Source organism: Pleurotus ostreatus (genome assembly GCF_014466165.1).
Source record: "Pleurotus ostreatus strain PC9 chromosome Unknown scaffold_6, whole genome shotgun sequence".
NCBI lineage: Eukaryota > Fungi > Basidiomycota > Agaricomycetes > Agaricales > Pleurotaceae > Pleurotus > Pleurotus ostreatus.
Window position 1 is genome coordinate 2,959,108 of NW_023503161.1, and position 22,053 is coordinate 2,981,160.

The 22,053-nt window shown below is 53.5% G+C and overlaps 8 protein-coding genes across 8 annotated transcripts; 3 read left to right on the forward strand and 5 right to left on the reverse strand.

Moving 5' to 3' along the window:
- Nucleotides 1-412: 412 nt before the first annotated feature.
- On the reverse strand, nt 413-2,987 carry PC9H_009121 (uncharacterized protein; the record flags this gene model as incomplete). Its single annotated transcript, XM_036778628.1, has 6 exons — nt 413-561; nt 623-1,400; nt 1,453-1,588; nt 1,645-1,792; nt 1,851-2,705; nt 2,762-2,987. 6 exons carry the CDS (start codon nt 2,985-2,987, stop codon nt 413-415), a joined length of 2,292 nt encoding a protein of 763 aa, XP_036630056.1.
- A 528-nt stretch (nt 2,988-3,515) lies between these two features.
- Nucleotides 3,516-4,401, reverse strand: PC9H_009122 (uncharacterized protein; the record flags this gene model as incomplete). The annotated part of the gene is made up of 4 exons (XM_036778629.1): nt 3,516-3,780; nt 3,993-4,145; nt 4,198-4,308; nt 4,385-4,401. 4 exons carry the CDS (start codon nt 4,399-4,401, stop codon nt 3,516-3,518), a joined length of 546 nt encoding a protein of 181 aa, XP_036630057.1.
- Nucleotides 4,402-4,799: 398 nt separating this feature from the next.
- On the forward strand, nt 4,800-5,394 carry PC9H_009123 (uncharacterized protein; the record flags this gene model as incomplete). Its single annotated transcript, XM_036778630.1, has 4 exons — nt 4,800-4,931; nt 5,007-5,057; nt 5,132-5,162; nt 5,216-5,394. 4 exons carry the CDS (start codon nt 4,800-4,802, stop codon nt 5,392-5,394), a joined length of 393 nt encoding a protein of 130 aa, XP_036630058.1.
- A 38-nt stretch (nt 5,395-5,432) lies between these two features.
- On the forward strand, nt 5,433-5,923 carry PC9H_009124 (uncharacterized protein; the record flags this gene model as incomplete). The annotated part of the gene is made up of 4 exons (XM_036778631.1): nt 5,433-5,484; nt 5,535-5,630; nt 5,718-5,806; nt 5,870-5,923. 4 exons carry the CDS (start codon nt 5,433-5,435, stop codon nt 5,921-5,923), a joined length of 291 nt encoding a protein of 96 aa, XP_036630059.1.
- Nucleotides 5,924-6,677: 754 nt separating this feature from the next.
- Nucleotides 6,678-7,707, reverse strand: PC9H_009125 (uncharacterized protein; the record flags this gene model as incomplete). The annotated part of the gene is made up of 2 exons (XM_036778632.1): nt 6,678-7,544; nt 7,597-7,707. 2 exons carry the CDS (start codon nt 7,705-7,707, stop codon nt 6,678-6,680), a joined length of 978 nt encoding a protein of 325 aa, XP_036630060.1.
- Nucleotides 7,708-12,594: 4,887 nt separating this feature from the next.
- Nucleotides 12,595-13,391, reverse strand: PC9H_009126 (uncharacterized protein; the record flags this gene model as incomplete). Its single annotated transcript, XM_036778633.1, has 4 exons — nt 12,595-12,868; nt 12,921-13,072; nt 13,129-13,262; nt 13,316-13,391. The coding sequence occupies 4 exons, from the start codon at nt 13,389-13,391 to the stop codon at nt 12,595-12,597; spliced, it is 636 nt and encodes a 211-aa protein (XP_036630061.1).
- Nucleotides 13,392-16,856: 3,465 nt separating this feature from the next.
- Nucleotides 16,857-17,241, forward strand: PC9H_009127 (uncharacterized protein; the record flags this gene model as incomplete). Its single annotated transcript, XM_036778634.1, has 2 exons — nt 16,857-17,124; nt 17,177-17,241. The coding sequence occupies 2 exons, from the start codon at nt 16,857-16,859 to the stop codon at nt 17,239-17,241; spliced, it is 333 nt and encodes a 110-aa protein (XP_036630062.1).
- Nucleotides 17,242-17,642: 401 nt separating this feature from the next.
- On the reverse strand, nt 17,643-20,885 carry PC9H_009128 (uncharacterized protein; the record flags this gene model as incomplete). Its single annotated transcript, XM_036778635.1, has 13 exons — nt 17,643-17,705; nt 17,909-18,112; nt 18,158-18,292; nt 18,792-18,829; nt 19,148-19,219; nt 19,448-19,566; nt 19,625-19,716; nt 19,767-19,960; nt 20,009-20,117; nt 20,318-20,507; nt 20,561-20,696; nt 20,759-20,784; nt 20,854-20,885. The coding sequence occupies 13 exons, from the start codon at nt 20,883-20,885 to the stop codon at nt 17,643-17,645; spliced, it is 1,410 nt and encodes a 469-aa protein (XP_036630063.1).
- Nucleotides 20,886-22,053: the final 1,168 nt, after the last annotated feature.

Consider the following 22,053-nt stretch of genomic DNA (forward strand, 5'->3'; position numbering starts at 1 on the left):
CCGTGTCTCCCGTGTTTGATTCACGGCAGCACCATTTGCGCCAGAGAGAGCGCGATCATGGAACTCCAAGGTGCTCGCCGGAAGGAGCTGGGTTCGTGACTGATACAGTATATATTTCCAAAGATGAAGTACGATGGACGCATCCAGTCATTCGTCTACGACGACGAGGGCAGGCCCGAGTGAAGACAACGTACAACAGAATCCAGGGCTGAGGATGTGGCTTGAGAGATCGGAGAGTCTCTATCAAACTTTCGCCGTAATGCTCACCGCAACGTAAGATGCTGTCTAGAAATCCTCCTGTGCGTTGCTGTCGTAATTCGGGACGAAACAAGATTTAATTGTTGACATGCAAATTTACAGTATTCAATGCGGGCGCAAACATAGATGGACTTCGTACGGGTACAAACTTCAATCATACGCCAGTCTCGGCGTCGACTCCATGGACATCCAACGACGACGGGGGAGAAAGCGAGCCGGTAGAGGCCAAACCAGGGGTCGAAAGTGTGCTTTGATGGTCTACCACGTCCTCTGATGGAGTCCCTTCCGTTGCGTTTCGCTGTCCTAGATTCGGGGACAGACTCAGAAGCAAGTTCCAGAGTACAAGCATGAATGAAAGACGCACTCTTTGCTCCAGGCTCCTCCTTCTCTTCAATGTCGTCAGCCAGCCGCTTCCCACGCGACTCGTCCTTGGGAGAAACGACATTCTCCTTCCTTTTCTGCTCCCAGTACTTCCAGTTATACGGATCCGTGGTGTCGCGCAATCTCTCTGTATCGAACCCGACGTCCTTTTCGCCATTGTCCCACATGTGGATGTACGTGAGGAGGATGCGCTGCATCGCCTCATGCAGGTTGAACATGTGAGGCGGCGGCGTGAGCAAGCTCCATTCGGGGGACACCTGATCCGCCAACAAATTCATGAGTTGTCCGGCGTGCGCAAGGTCCTTGTGCAGCCAATGTTCCCATCGTCGGGCATGGATCAAAGTAGGTCTTTCATCTATCACCGCAGGATCGAGGTCGTGGTCACCGATGCACGTCCAGGCGTGGTAGAGTGGCAAGTCTCCCGCATCTTGCGCGGGGCTGCCCAGGGGCACGGCGAGCAGCAGAAACACCGCCATGCACCAGAACACAGACTCCGCATCGTGGCGGGGGCGATGCTGAAACCGTGTCGCGCGCAGTGCCCTGTTGTCTCTGTACTCCGTCCTCATCTTGCGGTCAACAATGCCGCCGTGGAAGGAGAGTTCGCCCTCTTCGAATGTTCGCATGCCTGACCGATCAGTGGAGTACGCCTTGCAGTATTTTTCGGCGAGGTCGCTTGGTAATTCTGGCATGAAGTCGAAACAGAGGTCGTAGTCAAGTATGCGCGCAGCGGCGGGAGAACGGGCGATGTACATCGGCGTGCCCTGCGTCAGGTGTTAATGAGAAGATGCACCGCGCAGTCAAAGGTGGACTCACAACACGACAACGCAGGGGCTGGACCTTTAGACGGTTTTTCTTCAAGACGAAGTTAAGTGATACCGCTTTCTCTGGGACCAGTTCTGCCGCGTTGTCCATATCCGCCAGCCGACCCATTGGGGGAGCGCGGAAATCGCTGAGGTGATGGGCATGATTAGTGTAGAATGGCAAGGTTTGGGGGGTGAACCGTACCCGTTCAGAACCTCGTTAACGAAGATCGGACGATGCTCTAGGTCAGTGAACTGTTGACCGTCATCGAGGTCATCAGCGTGGACCAGAATATTGCCCATACTGATGTCGCGATGGAGGATATTCCGCTCCTGCACCGCCCAGCGATGAGCTGTACAACGGCCCTCAACAAAACACGGAAGGGACAGGACGACAAAGACACGACCCACCTTCGAGGATGTCGTACATGCATTTCAAGAACTCAACCAGCGACGCGCATTTGCGCAGAGGTTGCCCATAAGTGTGCATAACAAGCCTCTTCTTAACCCACGTCACATTGCCGGACGTAACCGCAATACGACGACCGCCGCATCGCACATCGTATTCCTTCTTGACTTTCAGGAACCCAGGCGCCGGGCCGTTCTTGTGGAGGATATCGTAGATTTCGCCCTCTCTGAAACACGCGCCGACGTCGCGGTACGTGTCCTTGATCGTCACCGGCGAAGCCCCCGCCCTGGCCACCCACGTCTTGTCTCTGCCGCACTTCGAGACACAGTTCTCGTAAACCTCCCCGCCGGCGCAGACATTCCACGCCGGTGGTGCGTAGATGTCCGTGGTCGTAGCGCGGCTGATGGTGGGGTCGCGCGAGGGCAAGTCGGGGCGGGGAGCATACAGCGTGTAGATGTACGCCAGTAGCGTGCCAACATCGCTCCAACCAAACTCCCGCGACTCCTGCACCCCGAACGGGGAGTGGTACAGGATGGAATACCCGCCGGGCGAGGCGAGGATCCCGTACATGGTGACCAAGTCTGGTCGGCAATGGTTCGCCAGCTCCAGGTAGCCGCCAGGGTAGAGCGCGGACGCGATCTGTGTCCCTGGGTCGCGTTCTCCTTGCCATTCGACGGTGGACGACACCAGGTACCACGGGAGGCTGTTGTCGAGGTCGACATCAGTGAGGCCGTGTGTGACGTCGATGACCATGCCGAGATCCAGCGCTCCAGCGTGGAATTCGTGGAGCAGGCCTCTTTGTTTGTGTACGTGGCCGTCGCGGAAAATTATCAGCTTCTTGTCCGACGCCCATTTGTCTATCATAGAGAGCACATGTCAGTGCTTTGAGCGTCAGATGGAAGACCATGTGTACCGTGTATGAGACGACTTGCACAATTCAGTAACTGGACAAACATGTCGCAAGTCCTCCGTGTGGAGGAGGTGTAGTTCTGGAGGAGGCGCCGGAGCTCCCTGTCCTCAAGGATCGCGTCCAACGTCCCATTCGTGGGTTTGTTCAGTTTCGTTGACGTGAAGGTCGGCGGAGGTGTGGGGTCGCCTGTGGGATTACGAGGTTCTGGCATGCTTGCTATACCGGCCATTCTCTGCGGCAACATCGGTGAATAGATGTAGTAGTTCACGGAGAGAGGATGAGGAATGCCACTGTTCAAAAGAAAGGATACGTCCAGCGCAAAGTGGACTTTATACGCGGAGTACAAATGCGTGCCATGTGACCGCATTGCAGCCACAACTTGCCACAGACCACTCCTTGTCTCTGAGGGACTAAAGAGGAGACAAGGAGGGGAGATACGTGAGATACCTACATTCGACCTAGAGGATCGAGCAACGGGTGAAGTATTAGCAGAGTCTAGCGTAGCTTTGGTGAGGACTACTCACTTGAGCACCGCAAAATCGAATATAGAATCCAAGACTTCACGAAACAGTCATTTTGCGCGTTCTCACTGTGCTCGCTCTTTTCATCGAGCGGCCTGTAATTGCACGCCTGTAGCAGCGTAGAATTGAGTCGGAAATAAGTACGGGAACAATGCACAATAACGAGAAATCTTCCTCGGGACTCTCGCTCACCCACTCCATTCGACCAATCATAGCATGACCTGATGCATGATGCCTCAGAACACCCACTCCAGGCCCATAGCAGCAGCAGCAGCAATCGTCCACCGCACCCCTCCCCTGCAGACCATATCCCGCGTACCCACGTTCGTAGTGCGCCCCTGCGCAGCGGTACCCGTACCCGTGCCGCTCGATGCGCCTGGCGCTGGGCTAGACGCAGGAGGCGAAGAACCGGCTTCCGCGGCGCCGATAGCGAAGGGAGGCGAGACAGCGAACTCGTGGGTTGTGTTGCCAACTTCAGTCGCGCGGAGGGTGTAGCCGTCTCTGTAGGGTGAAACTATGAGCAGGGCTGAACGGAAAGAAGACTCGAGATACAAGTGAAGGGCGGTGTTGTTGCCTCCGCAACGGTCAGAGCGCTGTATGAGCGGTGCACGGCTTCCCCATGAAGTAATAGAGGTCACCAAAGGTAAAGGGGAGCGAAGAGCTGCAGTGGCCGAGGCTGAAGAAGCAACTGCACGGCGAAACATAGAAAATACAGTGACTCAACGAGGATGGGACTCAACTGGGCAGGAACGAGCGGAAGGGAAATGTTCATAGGACTATCCCTTTCGGCCTGATTGGCGAGGATAGCGAAGTCCGAAGCGATGGAGGGGTGGTGGAGAAGGATTGAGAGGTTGTCGAAACGATAACTATGTCAAGTGGTGTTCAAACATCCCAACTCAAGGAGCGAGGGGGACTTACAAGTCGGGGAACTCGTACCACCACCTAAGCTCCACAGTACCCAGCGAGTGGGCATTCCGAAGCGGCTCGACCTGGAGGGCGGCGATCAACGTGGATAGGCATGCCAATAGGCTAGAGGGGAGTGGTATTCATAATCCTGGAGAAAAGGCCGGGACTCTCCCGTGCTGACAACGGCAAAAGGACTGACTAGAGTTTGATGAACATCTTGCGTGAGTATGAAGGGATGAAGAGGACAACTATCATCTTTCATATGAAGCCAACTAAAAGGATGGACACGGATGGGCGGTGCGCTGAAAGACATTCTTCATTGCAGGAATAGTGTGAAACATCAGAACTGCGTTGCGAATGTACTCGACTCGCTCTGATAATCAACATTCGGCGCTGCGGCAGTGCGGCGCATAGATAGCGGTGGCAAGCGAGTTATTTGGGCGGCGAAAGAGATCAGTTATCGTGTCTACTATAGCACTTCGGGAAGAAGCAGCTGACCGTGAGACTTGCGATCCACACTATCTTGTGCCCGTCTTCGATCTATACACGCATGTAGACCCAGCAGGTCATATAACCCCAACGATGTCATTCTTACTGCGCCTCTTCAAGCAGATATGCGATGTTTAGTGCTTCTTCCGTATCGCGAAACACTTGAGCTTGGTGTCCAGTCCAAAGAGGAGGACTACGAAACCATCCTCTCCACTCTTTCACGCGACATCCAATCACGTCAACAAAAACTCGCTGATGTACCTTACGCGAGCGCCGCTCGCTATACCGCCGCATAGCGTATGTTGTGTACGTTTGCCTGTGGTATTTTCAAGCGCTTCCCGCGCGGGGTAGCATTGACCACCAGTCGTTGTCGGACCATTGATGTACGTCGTTTCGTGGAAATCCCTGCGTGCTCTGATCCTCACCTACCGTGCTGTTTATCCGGCGGATAGTCTAGCTGTGGTATGCACGCAAGGAGGCCTACGAAGGTGCGTATCCACTGTCTCCATACTACCCTCATCATTACCTTACCTCCTTACAGAGAAGACGCTCCAACACCTCCTCAAGCAGCAACAGACGAAGGTGGAGGAGATCAAGAAGAAGACAAACTACTACTCTCCGCGCGATCTCTCAAAGTACGATGAATCGACTCCGCTGAACACGTGCACACCACCGCCTCCCCAGGGCCTCCACCAGCGATTCAACCCCGCGCCAACCTAGCACCCCCTCCTCGGCCCCCTGCTTCAGGACCGCATGCGATGACGTCCGGCCCCGCTGCGCTAATTCACCCATACCCAAACGCCTCCTCCCGTGTGTATGCCCATCACCCCCATTTTCCGCAACTGACAACCCAGCCCCAGCCCCGCCGCTCCTCGCCACACCCACGCACAAGCAGTGGTACGACAAGCTCGCGGAAGCCCTGCTCGGCGACGACGACGACGCGCCGCGCTCATCCCGTGAGTGCTGTGTTCTCTGTTCTCTGTTCTTTTATCTCCTTTCCTTCCCCGCCTCCGAATTCTGAGATTCTGACGAAATATGTGTAGAGTTCCGCTGCGTCAAGTGCGACCGCCTGAACGCTTCCGTGCGCTCGAAACGCGAGGCGAGAAGATCCGTGTCGCTGAGCGCTGCCTCGGTGAACGGATCTTTGTCTTTGTCTTCACCGCGAACACTTTCCCTAATGCGGAAAAACGCGTAGTCATTTGCGGCGTCGTCGCCCGCCGCTTCTCCGCATCAGAGCAGCTCAGATTGACAGACTTGATCTCGCGGACAGGATGGACTAGAGCCGTATGTTCAGGGGGGCATCGTCTTGCTGAGATAGGACGGCCGTGTCCGTAATGCGTATTGAACTTCCAGCTTTGAATGTGAGTCCCAAATGCAGCGGACGGCAGATGATGGATAAATTCGAGCCCCGATGAGAGCTGGACCTGTCACTGGAATCAATTCGTTCCGAACGTTCTTACCTATATTCGTTCTTACCCTCTCTTACTACCCAGTTATTACCCTCTCTTACCACCAAGCTACCACGCATGTCCACATCCAAATATGAATATTCAGGCCCGACTCATCGAGAATACCTCATCATGAATACCCTAGGACAAACCCTGCGAGAATGCAAATGCGTGTACGGTGTTCATATTCTCGAAGGTGCCATATATATGTCCCCTGTTGCTTACGTGCTGAACGCTGAATGAGATGACATAGCGCATCGCTGGGCGGGGATGGAGCGTAACGTGGAACTGTAGACGGGACTCCCCCCTATTATGACCCGGCAACAATGTACAGTAGAAATACGACAATACTTGATATGGAGCGCATGATCATAAGGTATAGCAATGATATAAGGAATGAGAAAAGGGGAAAGAAAGCACAGAGAATTACAGATGCAGCCAGGCATCGTCTTCTGCACATCGATCATACCCCAATTACTATTAGAGGGAAGAGAACACGTCCTTGATCGTTCGTTGCCCTATGTTCGGAAGAACGGTAAGCGGATAATCTAGCAGTTAAATAAGGCGGAAGGACGGAATTTTTGCTATGGGTTGTTCCTGCTCTTCCTCCTCCTCATCGTCGTCGTCGTCCTCTTCAGGCAGCGGCCGCTTTCTAAGAACACTAGTGTCGATATTGGTACTCTTCTTGCTGGGGGCTAGTGTAGCGGCCGCTTGGCGGGTTCTACGCTCCTGATAAGTCCAACTATTCGGGTCCGTCGTGTCGCGCGTCCTCTCCGTATCAAATCTGATGTCCTTGTTCTCCTTATCCCAGACGTGTATATGCGTAAGGATAATGCGCTGCATCGCTTCGTGCAGATGCAGCATGTACGGCGGCGGCTGGATTATGCCCCACTCCGGGCTGACTTGGGCTGCCAGCAAGGACATGAGGCGGGCAGCATGCTGCAGGCCCGGGTGCAGCCATGCCTCCCAGCTCGGCACGTCAGCCTCGATTATGTGGAGCCGACTATCCGCGGGCTCGTAGATCGAAAACAAGCGGTGGCTGGCGAGGAGCTTCCAGGGGGCGTACAGGCAGGACTCCTCGGGGTCTTCTTCGGGGCTGCCCAGCGGCACGGCGAGCAGCAGGAACACGACCATGCACCAGAAGACGGACTCGGCGTCGTGGCGCGGCTGGTGCCTGAAGTCTCTGCGTCTTTGCTCTGAGTTGCCACAGTACTTGCGTTCGACATCTTTTCTGTGGTAGACTCCACCGTGATGGGTGGTATCACCGTCGCGGAAGGCGCGCAGGCCAGAGGAATCACCGGCGTGCGCTGTCTGGTATTTCGCGGCGACGTCGCAGGGCAATGCCAGCATGCGGCGGAAATTGACAGAGCCGAGGAGGAGACCGCCGAGAACGGGTGAGCGCGCGACGAACATTGGCGTGCCCTGCGTTAGCGATGAATGAGCACATGCACAGTGCGATCCCAAGAAAACTCACGGTGCGGCAACGCAGAGGGTCAATCTCCTCACGAGATTTCTGCGCGACAAAGGTAAGTGAGACAGCTTTCTCTGGATCGATCTCTGCGTTCATATCTGCCGGACGGGCCATGGGAGCAGCGAAGCGTTGACTAAAAAGATCGGACCATGTTCCATGTCATCGAATACTTTGCCATCATCGAGGTCTTCAGCGTGAACCAATATATTCCCGTAGCTGATGTCGCAAAGAAGGATATTCCTCTCCACGACCGCCCATCAGTGAGCTGAATCAAAAGTTGTTCAACACAGGAGCAACACGCTGTCACGAACGCCTTACCTTCGAGGATGTCGTACATGCACTTCAGGAAGTCATTTAGGGTGGCGCACTTTTGAGAGTGGACATAATCAGTCGCGTCTTGATGCAGGTTGTATGACCAAGTCCAATCATAATAGGGCGGCCGTCGCATAGAACATCGTATTCCTTCTTGACTTTCACGAACCCTGGAGACGGCCCTTTTGCGTGGAGAAGATCGTAGATTTCGCCTTCTCTGAAGCTTGCGCCACGATCGCGGTATGATTCCTTGATCACGACTGGCGAACTCTCGACCCTCGCTACCCAGGTCATGTCCAAGACGCTTTGGACAACACAATTCTCGTAGACCTCGTCGCCGTCGCGGATATCCCACGAAGGGGACTCAAGGATATTCGCGCAACGAGAAAGACTGATGGTGGGGTCTCGCGAAGGAAAGTCCGTGCGAGGTATGTATAGCGTGTAGACGTACAACAACAGTGGTTCGATTTCGGCCCAGTTGTACACCAGAGACTCGATGGTCCCGCACGCGCAATAGGCCTGGATAGAGTACCTGTCAGGTGAAGCCAAGACCCCGTACATGGTAACGAGATCGGGCCGATATCGGTTCACCAGGTCCAAGTTGGCGCTAGCTTCAACCGTAGAGTCTTCTGAATCTCTTTCACCATGCCATTCAACGGTAGATGATACGAGGTGCCACGGGATCTTGTCCGTGAGGGCTTTATCGGTGAGGCCATTGGTGACGTCGAGGACCATGCCTAGGTCTTGCTCTCCTGTGCGGAAGTCGTGGAGGAGGTTCACCAGCGAGGGGTTGTGCGCGTCAACGAAGATCATCAACTTCTGGCCTTCAGTCCATTTGTCTGCAGTAAGTGATATCAGTTTTTGCTGTCGTCTCGGGCATCAAAGGAAAGAGCGTGCGTACCATGTATGAGAAGACTTGCACGGTTCAGCAACTGTAAAAGCATGCCGTAGCTTGTCTGTCTGTTAGAGCCGCATTTTGGGATGAGACTCCGCAGTTCCCTATCTTGTAGGATGTCTTCAATTTTCTCATTGGCAGGCTTATTCAACATCGCCGAGTGGAAAGATGTCGGAGTATTCTGCGCTTCCGAGTTTGACATCTCAGTTACGGTGCTTACTGCAGTGGTCGGGGGAGACTTAGGGCGATTCAATCCGTCAGTCAATGTCGATGGATCACGAAAGGGAAACGAGAGATACTCACAGGTATGCCACAGCTGGAAGTGGCTAGATGTGCGAGTCACATTACGTTGGTGACTACGTGTCGGAGAACAAAATGTGTGCATCAGGTGATCGCGTTCGAGCGCAGGCGAAATCGGTGCACGGCCCACTGAGGAGTAAGTATGTTGGAATTTGGGCCATTTCACCTGGGGTATTAGACCTTGACGCGAAATGAGTACGTGCAATGTGCTTGCAACGGCGCTCCTTCTTGGCTCGGCTGCCTGCATGCATGATGTGCAGAAAATAAGAATTCCACACGCAGCCTCAATATCTCGAGCAGTCCGAGGAGTTGTCAGCGAGATTGCTTAGGTTTGGCAAGATATGGCAGCAGTTTATGTCGCGCGACCGCCTGAGCCCGCATAGACTCCCGCTCTGTGTACCTCTATTTGTACACTAAAGGCGGGATCCCGACGGTGCTTCTTTCACCACTCGTCTGCAATTGATCTTGAGTTACCGCCGACTCCCTCGAGGTAAACTGAATGTTTCTCAATACACCTTTATTGCTCCACTGAAGTCGCTCCTTCCTCTCGCATCGGTAGCTCAAGTCGTCGGAACTCGCACAGGCCTAGTCAAGTTACCCACCCCAACAAATCACCAAGCCGTCTATCAGTTCTGTGCCACCTTTTTCTCTTTATCCCAGATATGTATATGTGTAAGGATAATGCGCTGCATTGCTTCGTGCAGATGCAGCATGTGAGGCGGCGGCTGGATCACGCCCCACTCTGGGCTGACCTGAGCTGCCAACAAGAACATAAGCCGAGCAACATGCTGCAGGCATGGTGAAGCTATGCCTCCCAATCCAACTCATCAGCCGAGATAATGTGAAGCCGATTATCCGCTAGCTCGTAGATCGAGCATAAGCGGTGACTGGCGAGATGCTTCCAGGGGACGTACAGGGAGGACTACTCCAGGTTTTCTTCAGGGCTGCCCAGGGGCACGGCGAGCAGTAGGAACACAGCCATGCACCAGAAGACGGACTCGGCCGGCACGGCTGGTGCTTGAAGTCTTCCCGCCATGACTCTGACTTGTCACAGTACTTGCATCCAGCATCCTGTCTGCGATAGACTCCACCATGATTGGTGGTTTGATCGTCGAGGAATGTGCGCAAGCCAGAGGCATCGCCGGTGCACTCTGTGTGATATACCGCAGCAACGTCGCTGGGTAATTCCGGCATGGGGCAAAAACAGACAGAGCCAACGAGTAGACAGCCAAGAGCGGGCAACGAACATCGGCGTGCCCTGCTTTAACGACAAATGAGCAGGCAAACTCACAGTGCGGCAACGCAAAGGTTCAATCTCCTCACGACTTTTCTGCGTGACAAAGGTATGTGAGACAGCTTTCTCCGGATCGAGCTCCGCCGCAGCATCCATATCTGCCAGGCGAAATGGTTCCACGCACTTACGGAGCTGGGTTTACAGCGGATGATGCGGTAGGAAAGGTGTCTGGGGATGACAATGTCGTAGAGGCGCTTGCAGGAGAAGGCGCGTCGATGTGGAATGCGATCACGTCGAGGATCTCAATGGGCTGTCTGGTGATGGACCGGCGGGATGGTGCAAGACCGACGAAGGGTTTGACAATGCTCAGGAGACGAAGGCTTGTGTTCGCTTGGTTTGAGTTTGAGGTGACATGTGCCGATGCGAGAGGAAAGCGAACTGAACAGCTTGAGAAGTGTGTTCAAGGCAGTGAAGTGATCAGTGCGATCGTAACTTGAGATGTTCGTGTTGGCAGAGAAACAGAGCGGCTTTCGAAGGCGCGTAGGATTTCTGGAGAGCGTGTACTAGGACTTGAGGACGACTTGACTTTGGAAAGCATTCAGGAGCGGTGACCGCAGCGTCGGAGGCGCGATACGACGGCCGTGGGTAGTTCAAGGTTGCTAAAGCAGGGCATATGGTGTAGCTGCGGTGCTGCAGGAAAAGAAGCAACTTCGCATTCGCATTGGTGAGAATCAGCTCAACGCACTGCCAGCTTGACTTTGATGGGGATTCCACATTTGGCGTACAAATAAGGGTATATAAAACGGAGGACCATTTCCCTCGAAGATTCAATAGAATGGACACTGTTCTGAATCATACAAGGAAATCAAAGCCATCTTTGTCAAGCCGCACCGATACGACAGCCCCGTCGAGGCCATGGAAGCCCCTAGCCGCATGGTTTCCAAATGATTTGAGCGCCATCGGAGTCGCAGGACGCGTTCATCTGGGTTGCGCGCTATGTCGCTCCGGTAAATACAAGAAACGCCCTCAACGGTGCGTGGGAGACACCATTTCGACCGGGTTGAAAACCCACTGCGTGACTTCGGCCTCAAGGTGAGCCAGGTTCTCCAGGTCAGGGCCTGGGTGAGGCTTCACGAAGCGCAATCACTGAATGACAACACGGAGTGTTACCCGTCAGTGGCCGGCCAAAGAGATAGACTGTAGCGGCTTACCTTTCCTGAATCCACATTACAAAGCTGTAGCGTTCATACGGAAGCGTATTTGGGGCATCTGATGCTCGTTTCCACTCTTCAGGATTCAAACCAAGGGCAGCCGGACTCAGGGAAGGCCAGGAAGGATATGGCAGTCGCAGTGTGCGCAGACATAGTAGCACAGGGAGCGCCGCCGCCTGCCAAGTACTAAGCAGACTGCCCGCGCCTCTGTCCAGCTGCAAGAAATCCAACGATTCCCGTGCTGCCAGGAGGAACGGCAGGCACCGCTCCGTGTTGAGCCAGAACAGTCTTTCAGCGCCCGCGCAGTGGGCGAGCGCAGGAACAGATGATACCGGAAATACGGGGAAGCGGCTTCATTGCGTGCGCGTTGGGGATTTCTGTCGATGGCGTGGAGGAAGGATTTGAGTTGCTTGCCGCTGAGGGAGACGTTTTTGTATAGTCTGGGCTCGGCGTAACAGGTGAGATTGCGGGATATGAGGAGGCAGCCCGAGTAGGGTGGGTGTGTCGTCGACATTGGTGATAATTGCGGCGACGATTTCGAAGGGAAGGGCGGGTTGGGCCGTCATACATAGTTGAACGCAGAGCACAGCCTCCCTTAGTCTGCCCGCAACAAACCGGTTCACCGCACACGCTGACGACATGTGGATGGATGGAGGGTTCGTACGCATCGTGAGGCCATGGCTATACGATATGCGCAGGTCCTAGCAGACCTGTACCACGACAAGAAGATGCCGGCCTGAGTCACTGATCACTGGGGTAAGCATCGCAGCGGTGGTACGGTAAACAGCTGTACGCACACCTTCTGCAGATCGTGACTCCGTATCTCCGGACAGCCAGCGACATATGTGGCTGGAGCGGTGACCTCCCCATTCGTAATTCCCTCGTATTCCCGGCAGACTGGACGAAGGGACGTGATGATTGTGCTGCACCCAGCCTTCTAGATGAAGCGCGCTTTTCCGCATTGGCGAAGATTTTCTGGGTTCCATTCACCGAGGCAGCGATAGGCGATACCGATCGCCTGGCCTCACGTTTCGACGGTGCGGAAGCGTTCAGTTGGTCGCAGCGGAAGTCTGAATTGTGTTTCTCAGGACCAGGTGGAGAGCGAGAATAGAGAAAGAATGGATAGGAGGCACTGCGTTTCTAGCATTATTGGGCATTCTGGGGGGCTGGCTCGGCACAGGGTTGAATCTCTGGCGAAGCCCCAGGGCAGGATGCAGCGTAATCAGCGCTGTCGATTCATCGCACTTGTAGACGAGATCGTGGGCGGTGTAGTAACTTGTCTTCTTGATTTCTCCACCTTTTTCTGCTGCTGCAGCGTCTTCTCTATATCGCGGTGGGAATGATGATGATAGTAAGATCACAAGCGGATACGCACCTTCGTAAGCTTCCTTTCGCGAATACCAAAGCCGAACTATCCGCCGGATAAACAGCACGCTGATTAACGAACAGAGCATGCAGGGAGTTCAACGAAACGACGACGGACATCGATGGTCCAATAACAGCTGGTGCCAGCGCTACTCCGCACGCCTACGCGCAGCAGCGTAAGAACCCGAAAATCCCACAGGCAAATGTACACGACATACGCTGCGGCTGTATAAAGAGTCGACCAGACAGTCGAGCAGCGTTCTCGTAGACGGATATCGGCGAGTTTTTGTTGACGTGGTTGAACGTCGCGTGAAAGAGTGGAAAGGATAGTTTCGCAGTCCTCCTCTTTGGACTGATAGCAAATCGTTTAGTAATACGCAACGACGAGTACCACTCATCACATACCTGTTTGAATAGGCGGAGCAAGAACGACGATCGTGGGTTGGATATGACCAGCTGGGAGTGGTTTGGATACGCTCATTAATCGAAGAAAGGGGCGAAGGTCAAGGAATACAGGAAGATTGGTGCCGAAATGGAGGTACAAAGAGGAGACACTAGATAGAGGTGCGGGCCCTTTGGCTTGAGTACGTGCGGGTTGCAAGTCACACGGTCAGCGGCCCAGTCATTAGAGAGTTTGAGAAAGCCACTCAAGGCGGCTTTTGCCGCGTGAGCCCGCCACCAGCACAGCCACCCTCCGACCTCGCCTCCGTGCCATTCATCGACATCCCTTCGTTACTGTTAAGCACTATTCTCTCCGTTTATCACACATTCGACGCTTTACTGCACTCGCCATATGGCTACCACTTTCTTGGCCAGCCGGATTGCCTTCAACCGTCGCTTGCTGGAGGTTTTAGCGGAAGCGGATGATTTGGTAGAGGAGCAGACTGCGGGACGGATGCGGCCAGGAGGGCGGGTGAGATTGGAGAGTCTTGGGGATGATGTTTGGTTGCAACAATTCCGGTAGACTCGTTCCCAGTCCCTGTGTTGTAGTTTGAGAATTCAGTGGTATCAAATAGCTTCACCCGTAGCGAAATCAATCAGCTTGTAATGCACCTAGACCTACCGGAATCTGTCCGATGTCCAGATAGTGGAGCTGCGGAGGACCGAGTTACTGCTCTTTGCATGCTTCTACGACGTCTCGCGTATCCCATCCGTCTCGTTGACGTTGAACTCATCTTTGGATGGGAGCGGTCTCGGTTCTCGAGGATCACACGAATTACGGCACTCATTCTATGGCATCGATGGAAGCATCTTTTGCGTTTCGATCCCGTGCGATTATCCCCTGAAAAACTCGAGACCCTTGCTGCATTTGTGGCACTCAAGGGTGCACCGCTGGACGTTGTCGTTGCATTTCTTGATGGAACCCTTCGCAAGAATGCTCGCCCTGTCCGGAACCAGCGAATGGTGTTCAACGGATGGAAACGGATTCATTGCTTGAAGTATCATCTTCTCCTTTCGCCTGATGGCATCGCCATCCATGTTTATGGCCCAGTTGAAGGACGAAGGCATGATGAAACTGTCTACAAGGAGAGTGGCCTAGCGAACCTTTTGCGTACCCATTTTCATACACGAGATGGGCGACTTCTCTTCATTTATGGGGACAGTGGGTATAGCTGCAAGGGGCAGGTTCTCTCACCTTACAAAGGGTCAGTTATTACAGATGAGCAGCGCATGTGGAACAATGCTATGAGCAAGGTCCGTGAACCGGTAGAGTGGATATTTGGGGAGGTGGTGAAGCAGTTTGCGTTCCTCGACTTCAGCCACAACTTCAAGCTCCTTCTGCAACCATGTGGGCTCTATTATCTCATCGCTATCCTCTTCTGCAACGCACACACCATTCTACACCGACCACAAACCCCTCAATACTTCCATTGTCCGCCACCTACTTTGACAGAATACTTCCACGGCGAGCCTGTTGATGACGAAGAACTGGATGCCTGGTGTATGTCAACACCATGGGGGGAGTGTGAGGTACCAGAGGGTGTTACTGGTGACTCAGAGGATCCCAGTCAATCAGCGCAGCAGGAGATGGAGTGAATATATACATATCATACAATAAGAACAGAATAATATACTGTAATTATTTATCCTTTGATACATTGACGGCCAACGTGAGTATAGCAGTTGTCAATGCATTGAGCTGGTCTTTCTGCTGACGCTCACACTCCATCTCTTCTGCTTGTCGCTCAATATCATGTTTTTGTTGGGCTTCCATCAATGACGAGATGCCATGCAAGATGCCGATCGTCTCTTTATGCAGGTTAGTGAGCTCTTCGTGACGAAGCTGGTCCAAGGTACGGAGTTCCTGCAGAGATTTCTGGTCAGACGATATCTGCTCCAATATCAGTGCGGCGGCATGGCTGTGGCGACGTTTCCGCGGAGGGAATTCAAATTCAAAGTTCTCCTTCTCTGCCGTAGAGAAGGAGAGCGGACGGCGTCTATGAGTATCGTCAGCAAAACGAATCAGCTATACAACAGGCGAGCTTACTTAAGTACTCGTTGAGCTTGTTTTTCGCGCACACTTGCTCCCGGAAGAGCCGATACGTCCACCAGAGACTCGCGATGAACAAGCCCCTTCATAGATGCTTCGCGTAGCTCGGAGGATGCTTGAGACTCAACAGACCTCTTCTTTTTTATCTGTGCAGATTGTTCATCTTTGATACTGCTGTGTACATCGTACAGCTGAGCAAGGCCGGTCAGCAGCTATAGAGTTTTGTTAGAAAATTCAATCCGCCTAAACGGAGGTATCCCTCACTTCCACATGCGCGTCAACTTCCTCGTTCGTGCCGGTAGACTGTAACGATCGAGTCTCATCGCGCTGGAGCAACAATCAGTATGTGTATCTGAGTTCACAAACCTGATCATACCTTATGGGATTGAATTAGCTTCTCAAACCGCTTTCGGCAGGCATACGCAGTTCTGTCGATGACAGACTGAGGCCCCTCAAGCGCGGTGTGCTGCCGAAGAGTCTCGGCCAGCGTTTCCCATGCCTTGGTGACCATTTTCGTGTTGGGTTCATCGAATGGGCGCACGTTGTCCACTTCTTTGATGAGGCGCCGGTCTTGCCAGGGAAGCCACCGCGGCGACCGTGCATTTTTGGACTGTCTTTGGCTAGTGGTATCTTCAGGTGTTTGGCTACTATCGTCAGGCAGACTTCCTTGCTCGCAATCCCATGCAGGGGAGGGCTGGTGTTGTACTGGGTCAGCAACTGATGTCGAGGAATCAATTGGGATGTCAGATGGTTTTATTGGCAGTTTGATCCGGATTTTCAGAGGTGAGGAGTCTTGATGAATGGTCTTTTGTCGTTTAGCCCTGACCATGGAGAGAAATACGCAAGTAAACGCTCAATTATCGTGAGTTACGACGCGCCGCGCTCAAAGCCGCTGGGTGGCTATCTCACGCGGAAAAAGCCGCCGGTGGCTGACTAAGCAGCCTCTGGTGGCTTTCGCAAACTCTCTAATACAGCTTCGTCTTCGTTCGAATCATGCAATCAAGTACCATGGAGTCATGGAAAGCGTGGCTTCGCTCGAAGAATGGGTTTAGACGGAGGATCGAGAGATCAAGATGACCTCTTCGGTGGCCATGTGTAACATAAGTACGTACCCCAACGCTTCCGTTTCCGACTTGCGATTACGACGTGGCCAGATCCCTCGACTCCAACCCGACTTTATTGTTGGTTTCTTCGGAACGACAAGACTCCCCGGGGATCTACCAGTTTCTTGTAGGCCGACGACGTATTTGCAAGAGGAAAAGGCGCAACGCGCCATGCACCCTTGTGTCCCCGTCCCTCCGTAGGCCTCTGCGGCGTCGCATCGCCACATCGCCTCCACCAACATCCGAGGCTGGCAAACGTTGATTCTGGGCAACGCTGTGTCGCCGCTCCGTGAGTAATGGTTGACATCAACCTGTGCTCCGCCTTCACGGCCACCTGGACAGGTTTCTCTCCATGCTTCGCGGGAACACACGCACCTATATGCGCGGAGCAGGGATCCATTATCGCCCATCGAGTTCACAGATTCGGCTGTCCATCCATGAAACGTCGTCGTACACTGACACGATCAACTACATCGAGTCCATCGTACCCGCAGCGAGCCGTTCAATTGGCACGATTCTGGGGTATCGAGGGAACGATCCGAGCAGAGCGCCTGGTCAAGGGCAGTCAGCTGAAATGCTGGCGGTATACGAATGGCCGGACAAAATGGGAAAAGGAGATGGTGCGTCGCCCCTTTGCCGGCGCCGGTATACATTCTAACATCCTGGAATTAGACATGCAGGGTAATGTCATCGCGCAGTCTATGAATCTCTGCAGATTCAGAGATCAAGACCTCTAAACCCATGGTTAAGAACATGCTAGACTCGCGTTCTCACCCTCTCACCGCCCCATCGCCGAACGGCAAACGGGGGTACTGCATACATTCTGGCCTCTACGCCCCTCGTCCATACGCCCACAAACACTTGCTGGCCTCTCCGCTTCGGCATATACCTATACTGGATTCCCGAGCATAGGCTCAGCCCCAAATTAGGAACCAAGGATGCAGCCGCGTTGAATGCTCTCACAGCCGTAGGACCGCAAGATATCGGGCATCCCATGGACTGCGGCAGAGCACGAAACCAGTTGTGTCGATCCCGTCCACTAGTCGGCCACCAAGTCGGACCAATTGATCAGGTCGAACCCACAGCCTATTTCATGGACCGCTAAGCCGCATCGGACCACATGTGCGTCTTTTTTATGTCAGCGCGGGATGTCGTGCTGATGGCGCTTGTGGACGGTGTATTGTGTGCGTTCGGTTAGCAGCTGTGGAAGAGGGCAGAGCGGGGTCAAGGGACTATACAAGCGACAATGGAACAAATAACGATACAACGATATGAACAACTTTTGGCGATGGTGGGTGCAACGGGTTCGTGTAACACGTCGTCCATGTATGAAGTGATACCTTACTAAACCTCCCTTTTCCTTGCTTGCTAGGTAGGAATACGGACGACGCGGACTCGACTCACCTCTAGTCGGAAGATCGAGATATTGAAGGGCAGAGAGCCTGGGACGCCGATGATGTAGCTTCCCGTACGGTCGATACTACCTCTCCTATCTCTCCTACCTCTCCTCTGCGCATATGCGTCTGAGCCCGCTTGTGTCAGCACAAGTGGGAGGATTCGGAGCCATGTAGAGGCCTTGTTTCTGAATTCTCCCAATTCGGATTTGGCCTCTAATTCGACACACATGGCAAATAGCATAGAGAAGAAACATACCGAAAAGTTCCGGGACGTGGTGCAGGCGATGGGATCCATGAAGTAGGTGGTGTGGGTGGGATACTCTGATGGATTGAAAGTCGAACGTTGAAAGCCGAAAGTCGGAATAGGTGCACGGGCGAGGGCGGGTCGACGCTGTCAATCTTCACGTGTAGACGCCCGCGCTGACGGGGCAGCAGGTATCGATGTCGTGGATGGTGGCAGCGACGGTGACGGTCATGGAGGAGAGCTCAGAACTCAGAAGACGGAGGAGAACTCGGAAGACGGAGATACGACGAACAGAGGAGCAGGGAAGATGCATAGAGTGCGACTGATATCTGGGAATCACGAGAGTCAGACTTTCCGAGATTGCGCAGGCGTTCTCGCTCTCGCTGCCTGGCATGTATAGATCGAGCAGCTCGTCTCAGCACCCAGTGTTGCCGCTGCGATACTATACGACTACCGAGACGAAATATGCGCGGGGGGTGGGGGCCACAGACAGCGTAGGCGGTGTGTACGTGTCCACCGTAGCAATCGTGAATACCCTCGTCGTCGTCCTCGCATCGTCGTGGTTGTGGAAATCGTGAAAGGGGTCTCGGCGCAGACACTGACCACGCAAACTTACCTTCAAGTGATTACGCAGTCACGCACTTACGCAGCTACGAGACTGCTCTTCTCGTTGATTCTTCTCATCTACGCATCTATATGAGTAAGAGTCTGCGAACTTGCGAACCTGCGTCTTTTCGTGTCTTTTCTGACCCTCGTCTGATAATCGGGGTGGCTCACCTAGGACTGGGCTGATAACGAGAAGTCGGTAGGGAGGGGTTAGCGAACGCAGGACGATAAGAACGGCGGCGGCGGGATGGGCGAGCTGGGGAGAGGGGAGACCCATGGCAAGCGAAGGGAGAGAGCGCAAGGGAAGAGGAGAGGGGAGGGGGAGGGAGGGAAGAGGGAGAGTCGTGAGAACGGCGCTGTCGGATGAAAAATAGGCAGGAGGCCGACAAGACACACGTGGCGCCTCGTCTTCCTCGCTCGATGTCAGCCTTGCTTTTTGACCCCAGCCCTCGGCCGACCAGCTCGACGCTGTGTCACAGTAACATAGATACCGAGACGATAGGTACAGATACAATTGACGAATACAAATACAGGCGGCTGATACGATTACAATAATGAAGCAATAACAGAACGCGGGACAAGCAAGTCGACATCGCGAAGGATGTCGCAACGAGAGTAGTCTACGAGTAGACTAAAAGCATTTGAAATAAGTCGACGCGGCTGGACGTGGCAAACATGGAATAGTTGAGTACGCACTAGAGTTGGTGTTATTGGTTCCCCCGACATTACCGCCGTAGATCGCGTCGAAGTAGCCGTCTCGCATAGTGTTAATGTAATTGATGAGGATGGAGTGATGCGCACCATCGACTGCGAGGCTACGTGTACCATCAAACACCGAGATTCCCTGTGCGGAGAAGGTGATGTTGAAAGTACCTGAACGGTGCGGCGAGGGAGAGCGCTGCCTGCGAGATCTGAACGTGCTCGAGGGGACTTCGAGGCGGAAGTTGTTGAGATATTGGAAAGCACTGGAGAAGGATGGAGACGCAGGGAGGTTATTGGTCGCAGTCCAACGAACCTTGCCTATGAACGATGGGCGGCCATCACGAGGAGCCCAGGAGTTGATGGAGAGGTGCACCATCAGAAAGCATGGGCGCGCACGGCTCTCCGAGGGAGTAGGGCCCCGGTGGCGGATCACTCGTGTCTGTGGTTTAGTGAACTCGCCATCCAAGTCGGCGCGTGAAAGGCCGCGCTCAATAGACTTTATCTCCGCTGTAGATCATGTCAGTAGATGGCCGCAAATTGACTGAGGAAACCCACTATGACGGTAATCAGAGGCGTGAGGGGCGGCAGCCTCGCACATATCATCGATGATTGTCCTCTCGCCGCCTGTCCGATCCAATGTGAGCTCTTTCCTTTCCAATTTACGCTTGGGATGAGGTCAGAATCAATGGTGGAGTGAGCCGTGTAAAATACATACCATATCGTGTTGAATGAAGTGCATACAGTCGTTGCTGTTTGCGAATTCAAGGGCGACACTCAGACTCAATTCTACGGTTGTGTAGTATTGACTCTTAAGTATCTTATTGTCGGCGCCTTACACAAGACTATACAACCCCCAATACGTACCCTGCGCACCAGGACACAGCAGGTGCTAGTCCCAAATGCGAACATGTGTTTGATCGCGATGTGCGCCTCGCCCTGTCTATCGTACTTTGCCTGCGTCGCCATATCTGCAATGATATCCCAGGTCGCCACGACGTCGGAGCGCTCGCGTCCGTCTTTGGCGCACTGTATTACGATGTCATCCCAAATCTGCCTATGTGACCTGTTAGCATCTCGTGACTACGAACAACACGGCGGAATGCGCACTTGCGTTGACGCAGCGTCCATCGGAAGGCTTTCGGACAATTCTTCTTGCTGAATAGCCGTGTGCTGTTCTTGCGAACGGCGTGGAACGAGACCGCTGATTCCGGGCTCCAGCTACAGTCGAATCGGATCTCTATACCTAGGTTTATTCCACAATACTCAGTCAACGACGCAGGCATTCAGACGTAACGAAGTAATTACCTTCGATGTACGACTTGTAGATCGTCCTTCAAGCCGTGCCAGAACCTCAGCGTTCATCTGACTCCCAATTTTGAAACGGTCGGCCTCATACTCACAAGAGTCCCTTCTTTGCGTCAAATGAATTCATGAAGATCGAGAATGATAGTGCTCAGAGGTGCGCAGGGAATTGCAGAGGCGGAGGATGAGGAATCGAGCGAAAGCTTGTTGCGTACTGACATATTTGTAGCATCACCGATACAGCCTCGTGTTGCCCGTGAGCACACCGCGAATACCACGCGGATGGATTCTTTGAATTGACTGAGTCATTCTTGATCAAACCATGTTCACGGGTGCCATCTACCAAAGATATCCGCTCTCCTATACACTGAGTCCCGCGTCCGTTGTGGTGGCCCTAACGTCACCGTGTGCACTGAATGGCGCGAATCATATACGACATGACGCCCCGTGATCGCAGCCTTGGTTCATCGCAAGCTTTTCCCTACGCTGGACTAAGCAGTACAACGGCAATCGCCGCAGACAAAACAGCTAGAGTGGGGAAACATCTACCAGATACGTGGATGATTTGCTTGACATCATGATGCGAAGTCCCACAGTGGGAGCGAGATGAGGTATATCGATCACTGGAAGGACTAGAGGGTCGAGAACAATACAATGAAATTCAATCAAACCCGTTCAGAGGGGTTTTTATGCGGAGAGACCCACGTCTTACAGCGGCGGCTTCTGAGATCATTGGGACGCATCGGGAGATACTACGAGCCTAGACTTCTAGGATACCAGTACACGGTGACGTCGATCCCAATGGTGCGATCTACGACGGACGACGTACACACTGAAAGGAAATGCGACCACTATTTTGACAGCGACGAAGTTGAGTGGTGAGGTACGATGAAGGTCAAGAATATGGTGAAGGGAAAATGAAGAAGGATGAACGACCATGGGCGGGCATGTCGGTATGGTGAAACAAAGAGATTGAAGAAAGTGCAACGGCCGTGGGATGTGGGAAGCTGCCAGGCGGATCATGTGAGAGAAAGATTGACGGAGATCGCCGTATGCAACGAGACAGAAGGCAGACCGATGGAATTCGGGGACACAGACCACAGATGACAGATGCAGGTCTTTCAAACGACTAGGAGCCTTCCATGAATACGGGCGGGTGGGCGGATTGGGCCACTACGCAGTGTGCAGACTAGGTCGTACGTGGCAATCAGTAGTAGAGAAATTACCAAGCTTCCCTTATTATCAGTAAAGCTTATTGTAGACAAATGTGCATCAATGCAAGAGCACGTAGACGCAGT